Here is an 11,497-nt window from a genome sequence, read left to right as displayed (position 1 = left end):
TGTGTTCCCATTGGAACTAGGCAGGGCAAGGGTGGTGGGGTGGGGTGGGGAAGGAGGAGAGAGAATCTGTGAGGATCCCACTCTTCCCTTTTCCCCCCATCTTATCCAGGAAATTCATTGCCCCTTCTAACAAATCCCAAACCCGTGAGGTATGCCCATCCCACATATTTTCCTCCATTTCTCTCCTATCCTCAGCACCGGTTAGAAGCCATCAAACTACTTAAGATTATTGGGCTAGAGAAGATTCAGAATTTGGGCATGGAGAATGACATTTTTGAGCTACTCAGGTTCAAGGTTCATAATGATCCCTTACAAGTGAGTTCCCTTCCTCCCTTCCCTCCTCTTCTCTCTCTTCTTGTCAATCTCTCCTTTCATGCCACCATCTCCCTTCTTACCCCCATCTCTCCTGACCCCCAGGAAGTGAGAGAAGCTGTGGCAGAAATGGTGGAGGTGCTAAAAATGAAGCCTATGATGCTGAACATCGTGGAGTCGTGAGGAACTTGGAAACCAAGAGTGGGGGTAGAGGGAAGAAAGGCCGTCATAGGGCCTGTGGGAACTGTCCACTCCAAGGGGAAGGGAGCCCTGCCTGCTACTGGGAGGTAGAGGGCAATGTTAGATCAGAAGTTAAACTCTTGCTTTCATTAACCCCGTAGAGAGTGGGGAGTTTGGTTTTAGGGAAATACCCTTTCCCTCATCTGGGGATCCTGGGATACAAGGGCAGAGGGTGCTGGATGAGATTAAAGGTAGGGCTGGAATAAAAGAAGGATGGAATAGGGTGGGAGATTGGAGGATGAGGAATGAAGTGATGGACACTGGAAGGGGCCTGTCCCAAAGGGGAGGAGGTGTGGTCCCCATGAGTGTTTCCCCAGAGGGAGCAGAAAGTGAAGAAAATAGACTTAAAATGTCCAGAAGATTTGGGTTCATATCCTTCCTCAGATATTTCCTAGCTGCATAACCCTGGATAAGCCACTTGTAATTCTTTTGGGCCTCAGTTTCCCACCTTAAAGGAGAAAGTTGGACTCAGTGGCTTCAAAGATCCCTTTCAGCTTTAAATATATTATTGTATAGCAGAGGGCATAGAGTGGGATAGAGCCAGAGGGCTTATGAAAGTAGTGGGATCATGATGAGATGCAGAGGCAATGAGGTGAAGAGCGTGGGATGGAATGAAGAATGGGGTGGGTGGTGTGTGATAACGCCTGGGGTCATGAGATAAGGGACAAGATGAAAGGTAGGAGAACAGACGGGCAAGGAGGAACGGGATGAGGTGGAAAAGTGGGGGATGGGATGAGGGGATCAGATGATAGTAGGGACAATGAGACTAGGTAGAGATGGAATGACGTTGGAATATGAGCAGGTTTGAATAATGGAGTGGAGGTGGGATGGGGAGAATGGATCAGGGAGAGAATAAGTGGGAAATGAGATGATGGGTGGGATGAGAAGTAGGAGAGTAGGATGGGAGTGATGAGAATTGGAATGGAGAAAGAGGGGAGGAAATGAACATTTATATAGTGCCTACTATGTGTCAGGCACGGTGCTATGTGCTTTTTACAAATATCCCAGTTGAGATAAAGGGGGTGAAGATGAGAATGGGATGACAGAAGGAAATCAAGACATGAAAGTGGAATGTTTGGGGAAATCAGGGTTGGAAATGAGAGTTCTGGGGTGATCACTGCAGATGTGATGGAAGATTTCTCAAGTCCCAGGCATTATCTTAACTTTTCTTATGTGGTAGATAATATGATTTATCAGCAAAACAGGTATAATAAATGGACCAATGGACTCCTCAGTCCACAGACTCATTTATTATGCCTGTTTTGCTAATAAATTATATAGATTGGGTTTTTTTGTTCATTTTTGGTTTTTTGGTTTTTTTGCTTTTTGGTGAGGCAATCGGGGTTAAGTGGCTTGCCCAGGGGTCACACAGCTACAGGAGTGTCTCAAATGTCAGAGGTCAGATTTGACCTCAGGTTTTCCTGACTCCAAGGCCAGAGCTCTATCCACTGTACCACCTAGCTGTCCTCACTCAGGTTATTCTCCACCACACTTAGAACAGCTAGGAGTTCATCAGCCCACAATCATTTTCCCGACCCTTTCTCTTTGGCCTGGGAGGTACGGGGTATAAAGTCAGTCAGCCAACAAACATCTACTAAGTGATTACTATGTGCCAGTCATAGTCAATCAGACAATGAATTAAAACGACCCCACTACTTGGGCAAAGGGAGCACTGGTTAATGGAGGACCTATCCTTCCTCTCCTCTTCCTTCCTTTCCTCTCCCAATGACCCCTCCCTCTTTTCCTTTCTACCCAGGCAGCTTAATGACGCCAGTGCATTGGTACGTCACGAGGCTGTCATATCCATCGTAAGGCCGACTAAATTGATTTCCTCCTTCCTACCCCTATTGTCAATCAGTCAGCAGCATTTATTAGGCACCTACCATGTATTAGACACTCCACCCATAAGTCCTCACCAGTTTGGTGATGAGAGGGAAGAGAAAAAGAGAGGAAGGGAAGGCATGGTGGGTTGAGATAAGCTAGAGAGGAAAGAAGGGAAGAAGGAACGGGAGAGTACCCAACACTGCTGAGAATCTATAGTGATAGAGTGCCCATTCCTGAGGGCTCAGACATGGAAGACTTTGCTCAGGCACCGGTTGTGTGGCCTAAGTCTGAGTAGGGCAAGGAATAGTGAAAGGGCCATAGTCCGTGAAGCCTTGACTCCCTCAGCCTAGACACCAGCTGCACGGTCCCAGAACAGCCTACCACGAGACTAGCAGGGAAGTTCAGCAATGTCACCTTGAACTTCAGTGGGTTTCCTCTGTATCACCCCCATAAGACCCAGAGAAGTGGTGGGATGGGGGTGAGGCATCAAAAGACTATGCTTGGTACCACTTCCCAGGGCTGGATACCCAGGATCTTTTACCTTTGCCTCCCACCAGGGTGTTCTGGGCATCCGCAGCTCACGCATGTTCTATTTTCTCATGGACATGCTGGACCTGGAAATGAATCCATTGGTAAGAAAAGAGGTGAGTGGTCCCTTTCCCCCCACCCTCTGCTTGTGCTCCACACTCCCCACCCTACTCCCATCATCCTTACCGCTGACAGACCCCACTGTTCCAAAAGCCTCCCTGTCACCTGCTCGGTGAAATCCACATTCCACAGCCTGGCATTCAAAAGCCCAACCCCAACCTACTGCCCCATCTTAGTTTTCCACAACTTCCCTATGCAGTCCTTCCATTTGAGCCAGATCTATCTCCTTCCCAGCCTCCTAGTTAGACTATGGTCTATGCTTCAGGGTTCTATAGTCATGGTTCATGCTTCATGGAATTCCTTCTCTACCACTCTCTCCCTATTTAAAGGCCTCAAGGACTAGCTCAAATGTCACCTCTTACATGAAGCCTCCCCTTATTACCCCAGTCAGAAATGAGTTTGGAGGAGGGAGATATTCTTATAATGTATACCCTGCGTAATGGTACAGTTGGTATCATTTTTTACTGTTACTTTCATGCTTCACACATGTAGGTCATGCATCTACACACAGACTCTTGTCCAGCCATGGGGTCTCATGGGGTTGAGTGTAAGGTCCTGCACAGAATGGGTGGCCAACAGATAGAATATAAAAGAACATAAGGCCCTTGAGGATGGGGATTGGTTTCCTTTTTGTCAGAATTTCTGATACCGGGCAAAATGCTTGGCACAAAGTAGGTGATTAGTAAAATTTTGTTGAATTGAATTGAGGTAGCTAGGTGTCATGGTGGAAAGCACTTGACTTGAAGTCAGGAAGATTTGAGTTTGAATACTGCCTGAGACACTTATTACCTGTGTGTTTCTGAAGTCATTTAACCTCTCCCAGACTCAGTTTCCTCATCTGTAAAATAGGTATAATAATAACACTTCTCTCTCAGAGTGATTGAGGCTCAAATGAGGTAATATATGTGAAGTGCTTTGTAAAACCTTAAAGCAAATACATGTTGATATTTTTGCTGTTATTATTATTATTATAAAACTGGTTAGAGGTCATCTAGTTCAACCTCATTCACACATAGGGAAACTGAGTCCCAAAAAGGAGGAATGACTTGCTCAAGGTCATCCTGCTCATTAATGTCATAGCTGAACTTGAATTCTGGTATAGGACTCTTACCACTTCACGGTCCTCAACTGTCTACCCTCTTTCTCCCTGCTCAAATCCCCAGTTCTTTGAGAGTTAGAGAGGCAGGAGGAGCAAAGACTCCTTGACCTGGCCTCCTGAGAATGGGCCAAACTGTTCTCAGAGCTTACTCTCCACTCCAGACCAGAAAGAGTCTGTTCCTGGAGTGAACCAGTCCCCGGGTCTCATCATCTTTTTTTATAGCTGGAAAAAATATTCATTATCCTATCCAAGAAAGATCCCTGGGTCCGGGAAAAGCTTCAGGACTGGAAGCTCCTGGTGGAGGAGGAGTCCAGGCAGGAAAGGGAAAGAATCCAGACTTTGAAGCTTCAAAAGATGAAGAGGGACCTCCAGGACCAAAAGAAATCTCTGTGTGAAAGCCTGGGCCCCTTGATCCCTCTAAAGATGGTTCAATCTAAGAAGGCCATGTCTGAAAAAGGAAAGTCCATCCTTAGTGTTCCTATCAAAGGCATGGCTTTAGCCTCCCACTACCCCCCCTGCATCAAATTCCTTGAAAAAAAAGATCATTCCATTTCCAAGGGATACTGGGATTCCCCAGTCATCAGGAAGCACTTCAAGAATCTTGCTTCCCACTGAGTCAAGTCAAGTCTATCCCAACAACTCCCCTTCAACATTAACTTTCCTCTTCTCCTCCCCCCACCGCCACCTCCATTTTCTCTCCTCTGGACACACTGCCTCCATTTCCTCTGTGGCAGCAGATTTCTGAGCCTCTGTCTCATAAACTAGTTAATAAATAATGAATGCTAATTTGTCCCAAAACATCATTCTTCTTTTCAGTCAGTATGTTAATATTTACCAAGTGCCTACTATGTACCAACTACACATGGGAAAAAAAGAGGCAAAAGACAGTCGGTCCTCAAGGAGCTTGCAGTCTAGTGTGGAAGAAAACATGCAATCAAATATATACAGCCAAGTTATATATAGGATAAACAGAAAATAATTAAGAGAGGGAAGGCACTAGCATTAACAGGGGTTAAGAAAAGTTTCCTGTGGGATTTTATTTGGGACTTAAAGGAAGCCAGGGAAGTCGGTAGTCGGAGTGGAAGAGGGAGGTCATTCCAGGCATGCAGGGCAGGCAGAGAAAATGCCGGGAGCCAAGAGCTGGAATGTCTTGTTCGAGGAGCAAAGAGGCAGCCCATGTCATTGGACTGAGGTTAGTAAAGTGTAAGAAGATCATTGGTAACGTGGAGAGAGCAGTTTTGCTGGAAAGATGAGGTCGGAAGCCAGATTGTAAAGGGTTGAAAAGAGAGAGAGGAGAAGTGAAGGCACAACCTTTTCAAGGAGTTTACCCACAAAGGGCAGAAGGGATACAGGATGATTGCACATGAGGCAGCTGGGTAACTCAATAAATAGAACACTGAGCCTAGAGTCAGAAAGATCTGAGTTCAAATCTTGCCTCAGATACTAGTCGTATGACCCTGGGCAAGTATTTAACACTCTGCTTGCCTTAATTCACTGGAGAAGGAAATAACAAACCACTCTCATATCTTTACCAAGAAAAACCCATTGACAGGTGTGCTATCATCCATGGAGCGTACACTGTAAAATAATTTTGCTGAGAAGGCAACTTAACCAAAACACAAATTTGGGTGCATCATCACAAGTCTTGGGTGTGGTGACCCAAAATAAAAATTATTTGAGTAGATCCAGAACTTGAGGGGACCCAAAATAAGTTATGGCCATCTCCAGCATTCCTAAAGAGTTACTGGGGTCAAGTGACATTCTGGACATAGACAAACTTTGATGACATAGAGTTGGATTTAAGCAGAATAATTTTTCCCAAACAATATAAGAAGTAATTTTTCTCACACACTTCTAGATTTATATCCTAAAGAAATCAAAGAAGGAGGAAAACTAATGTACAAAAATATATCAGCATTTTTTTTGTTACAGCAAAGAACTGAAAATCAAATGATCAAATTGGGAAGATGGAACAAATTACGGTATATGAATCCTCTCATTCCAAATCAATTCTGTCCACTGCACCACGCTGCATCCTAGTAAAAGCGTGATCTGTACCCATCCGAGATGGGAGATGGGAATCGACAACTCTATTCCTCCTGGTGACAGGATGATCCATCAGACTCTAGCATTGTCACTTGAACTACTTATGTAACCTAAGGACCTTGGAGTCATCTTTCCTACCACTGAATCCTGAGAACTTCCCAGCCTTTCCATATGCCCCGCAGCCTACCTTTCTTTTATGGGATTGTTGGTTTTGCTATATGTATCCTGGATTTTAGCACAGTACTTGGCACATACCACTACACGCTTTTTTCTTTTTTTTTTTTTTTTTACCCAGGGATTCCACTACTAAGCTCATAAGCTCCAAGAGATCAGCAAAATATTTTATAGCAATATCTTTTGTCCTAGCAAAGAATTGGAAACAAATCAGATCATCCCTCAATTATAGAATGGCTAAACAAATTATGACACACAAATGTAATGGAATATTACTGTGCCATAAGAAATGATGAATGTCGTGAATACCAAGAAAGCATAGAAAGATTTACACAATCTAATGCAGCAAAGTTGAGCTAAGAAAACAATATACACAAGGACTACAACAATGTAAATGGGAAATGCCACCACAAAGCAATCAAAGATGATGGCCTGGGTGAAGATAAGGAAGACACCACCACCCTTTGCAGAAGTGGGAGGTCCATGGATGCACTTCATTGCACTCATCAGTTTTGCCGATTTCTTTATAATTACTGTTTTATGAGATTGGTCTCTGGGAACGGGGAGGGGAAGAGATACTGGGAGAAATTCTAGTGATTTTAAAAACAAGATATATATTTTTATGTGGCTATATCAACAATATGCTGCTTTGTTTAAATGGTAGGGGACCTATTAATTGAATTTGTTTTCTTGAATAGAAGGCATGTGATATATGCTTATTTAATTTTAATGAATGAAATGTATGTTCTCTTCAGGAGCACCTTCCAGAATCCATGCTTTTTCCCATTCAAAATCCCGAGTTCCCAGTTGGAAATTATTTCCAGAATGCCTTTAATTTCCAGCTCATTTCCAGAACATGGATAACATCCATCAGACATATCTTGCCACCGAAGAACACTTTATACTCTTCTGGTACAGCTGCCTACTCTCTGCCACTTTCCCTATGTTCTCAGGATTTTGCTTTTTCTCAAATTTGGATTGTAAGTCTTCCCAGACTTGAGATTTACAATAACCAAACCATCTCCACTTGTCAAATTTGCACATCAAACATACTGGATAAACAAAAGGGGCAGTGAAGCCACATTTAGATGTTAGTTGTGCTTTAGACCGATTCTTAAAGCTAGTCATTAAATGACTTCCCTTAGAGCTCCTCTGTTGGGCAAGCTATTGATTTCCTTATAACATTTATACATTATCTGTACACATCTCAGAATCAATTTTGACATCCCAAATTGGGATTTTGTTTAATTCTGCCACCAGGAGTCCTTTCCTACAACCTGCTCTGTTGAATTAATCTTTTTTAATTTTTTTTTTTTTTAGGGCTAGAAGGAACCTTAGATAGACATCATCTGCCCAAATCCAAGTTTACAATCAAAAAATATTTTCCAGACAGCAATAACAAATAATTCCTGTCAATGAGGGCAGGATCATGGAACCATGATTGTTCACTGGCTCTTAATAATTTCTGTAACTTTCCCTGTCATTACTGTTATAGTAGTAGTATAAACTCTCAGAAAACCTAAACGGATTATGCTCTTGCTCTAGGACAACAGGTTATGGGGGAAATTCTATAGGAGGCTTGGGAAGGCAGAATCCAAATGAGTTACCCTTGTATTGGACAAGGGAGAAAGTCTTTTCCCTTGAGAAAGCAAAGGTCAAGGAGGGCAAGTACAAGCACTGTGTTTTACCCTGGAAATAAAAAGACAGAAAAAGGTCACTGCAAACTGCATACCAAATATAGTATAATGAAGGAAAGCAATCTAACCACCAGAGGCATCTAGACAGACCTTGTGTAGGAAGCATCATGGGATCTAGGCCTTGCATAGCTAGGGATCCAAGAGGCAGAGAGGAAGAACATTCCACAAAGGGAGGATTAGAGATGGAATTATTGGGACTTGTGAGTATGGGTGAAAGATTACTCCAGGGTCCTCATTTGATGTACAAGTTTGGGAGGAAAAGACTGAGACTGAGATCAATGATTTGACAACCTGAGAGGGGAGAGCTGACTTGGTACAAGTCGCATAAATAGGGAAGTATCAGAGCTGGTATTTGAACATAGCATTCTGGGCAACTCTGAAACTTATTGCAGAAAAGGCATTGACTCGGGTTGGTCAAAGGTTATTTCCTTACCCAGTAATTCTGGGCCCTCGGTCTGTGCCCTATGATACCACCCAGCCAAATCAGGAACATTGCCCACCCCAATCCTCTTTCAACAGGTACTCTGGTTCTCTGAATGCCTCTATCAATCTGTAAGCAGAACTTTGCACTATGTAATCTTCCACCATATTTTCTTCTTTGACCAGAACTTCACCAGCCTAAAAAGCCTTGATGTAAACAGTTACATGGCAAGCTGGTACCAGGATGGTAGGCTTAATTCTACTCAGGATGCCACTGCTATGCTAGATCTCATCTGGTATATAGTAAACTTTTCTAAACAAAGCATAGCTAGGCCCCAGTTACATCTGTTTGTCACTTCGGTTTGGGGAAATTTAAAAAAAAAAAATCTTACTGCCAACTAATAGGTATAGAGGAAAAGTCAGTGAAAATCTAAAAGGGACTTTAGGTTTTTGGAACAATGGGACAATGGCCCCAAGAGATTAATGATCAACAATTTTGCTTTTACTCACTGGCTGCCCTTGTCGAGTAGCATAATATTTGCCATTGACTCACCTCTAAACTGCAGTAATCTCTCTTAACTGGTCCTCCTGCTTAAAATCTCTCCTGCCCACAATGAATCTAACATACTGCTATCGATGATTTTCCTGAAATACTGCTTTACATCTAAATACCTAGCACAGTTAAAAAACAAACAAAAAAAAAACCTCTCAAAAGGCTCTCCAATGGAAAGTAGTTTGGCAGAAATCAGGTTTAAAAAATCAGAATCTTAAACACCATATATCACAATAAGCTCCAAAAAGATACTTGACCTAAAGATAAAAGATCACATCATAAAAACAAATCAGAGGAAATGGGAAGAATACCCCTTTACAGCCACCACTAAGGAATCTTAAAGGATAAAAGTGACAATAAAATATAAAATAGACAATAGTCAAATAGAAAAAATTTTGCAACATTTAAATCAATGCAAACTATAAGAGAAACTGTGGAGTAAAAAAAATCTTCACATGAAATGCCACTGATAAAGGTTTGATATACAAGATACAAAAGGAATTAAGACAAATATACAAGGATGTAGCACAAAAGCAGTCTTGTTTGCAAGATACACAAAACAACCATTTTAAAGGATCAAAGTAAAGCAAATCTAAACAATTCTGAAGTTTAACCTCACACTCATTGGAAAAGCAAAAATGCTAAATGTTGGAAGTTGTGGAAGGCAAGTGCCTGAAGGATCCCTGCTGGTAGAGATATGAATTAGTCCTGCATGGGGTGTCTGGGCTGTTCAGGCAGGAGGCACACCTCTGCCAGAGGCCTTGCTGAGCCCTTTTCAGAGAGGTTTTCCACCTTTGGTGTCCATCACCCAACTCTCACCTGTGACCCCAAGAAACTGTAGCATGTGCAGCAGCCACACTCCAGTGAAACCACCTCAGCAGATGGGCTAAACCAGGATCAGAGTAATCAACAGGCTTCAGACCTGTCAGTGAATTAAGGACCAGAGAGGGGGGATAAGAACAATGTGTTCCAATGGGCATGAAGACAGCTGAAGCAAGTGGTGTGGAAAGCTTAGAGCTTGGTCAGACATCAAAGACACCAAGGTCACCCAATGCATCCACCCTTGGTCCTGACTTTTGTCCTGCCACTGGACTTTTATGACTCTGAGAGCTGGGCTGACAACTTTGCACAATTCTGCCTCACTTAAATCCAATTCACCTGCAATTCATCACCATCACTGCTCTTCTCCAAAAACAAAAAATGAGTAAGTCCTCCCATTCTGGAAAATAACTTTCTACTAGAAACTTCACTGATTTTGATCCAGATGTCATTACTGGTCCTACATCCCAACAAGGTCAAAAAAAAGAGGGAAAGTCCCTCATGTGCAAAAAAAAAAAAGTCCAGCACTTTTTGTGGTAACAAGAAACTAGAAATAAAGTGGGTATAAAATCGGGCAATGGCTGACCAAATTGTGGCATATGAATACAATGGAATGTTACTGTACCAATGGAAATTATAAATATTAAGATTTCAGAGAAACTTGGGACAACATATATGAACTGTAAAGAAATTAACAGAACAGAGAACAGTTTACACAACAATCACAGAAATGGAAATGTAAACAATACTGAAAGACATCAGAACGTTAATCAATGAAAGTGACCAATTTCAAAAGACCATCAATGAAAACACATGCCTCTCCTCCTTTAGGTAGGCAAAGGGTGGCCTGTGGGTGCCAGACATGACCAATGTATTGGTTTATGTAACTACATTTCTTTATTACAAGGGAGGGTTTCTTTTAAAGGAAGATAAGAATTGGTGATACTGTTTTCAAATTAATAAAACATTTTTTAAAAAGACTGCCCACTGTCTATTAAAAAAAAATTTTAAGTTCTTTAGTCTGACATTTAAGACCTTCTACAATCTGACCCAAATCTTTCCACTTCTCTCTCCCATTACTTTCCTCAACAAACCTTCTGTTCACAGTGGTTTCCTGTGACTAAGAATTTTTATATTTATATATATATTGGTGCTACTACCCCATCTGGAATGCCCTTCCTTACCTTCTAAATCCCATCTTTCCTTTAAGGCATAATTCAAAGGTCTCCCCACTTTTGTGAGGTGATACTGATACCCTGCCCCCCTCTTGGGAATTACTCTCTTTTTCTATGCCATAGTTCAGTATCTTTACCTCTTCTATGACCTTTAGCAACTTTGTACTTTTTCCTGTACCCATTCTAAATAAATAAATCATATGCTTCTAGAGGGAAAGGATCATGTCATACACCTCAGTATCACAAACCCATTGAAGAGTACTTGGAACACAATACCATGTGTCCCAAAAGTCTTAGAGCAATTTTAAGCTGTTTAGGATTAAAACTTAAAATAACTCTAAGACTTCTGGAACCCATATATACAGCTCAATGATCACTGCTGCTGCTATTTCATTTCTTGACTTAAAAAGTTATTGGAATATAGTTAATTTCCTAATTCACTACAGTCTGATCCTATAATGGACCACTTTTCATGCTGATGTATAAGAAA

The 11,497-nt window shown here is 42.0% G+C and overlaps 1 protein-coding gene across 1 annotated transcript in view; it reads left to right on the top strand.

Moving 5' to 3' along the window:
* Positions 1-4,738, top strand: part of HEATR9 (HEAT repeat containing 9) — a 14,767-nt gene extending 10,029 nt beyond the window's left edge. Inside the window, 5 exon segments of the mRNA XM_027862452.1 lie at positions 196-315; positions 418-491; positions 2,309-2,360; positions 2,934-3,020; positions 4,346-4,738. Of these exon segments, the coding sequence (XP_027718253.1) occupies positions 196-315; positions 418-491; positions 2,309-2,360; positions 2,934-3,020; positions 4,346-4,738 (726 nt within the window).
* Positions 4,739-11,497: the final 6,759 nt, after the last annotated feature.

This window comes from Vombatus ursinus, unplaced genomic scaffold (genome assembly GCF_900497805.2).
Source record: "Vombatus ursinus unplaced genomic scaffold, bare-nosed wombat genome assembly UNPS02014768.1, whole genome shotgun sequence".
NCBI lineage: Eukaryota > Metazoa > Chordata > Mammalia > Diprotodontia > Vombatidae > Vombatus > Vombatus ursinus.
This window is presented reverse-complemented; position numbering and strand designations above follow the sequence as displayed.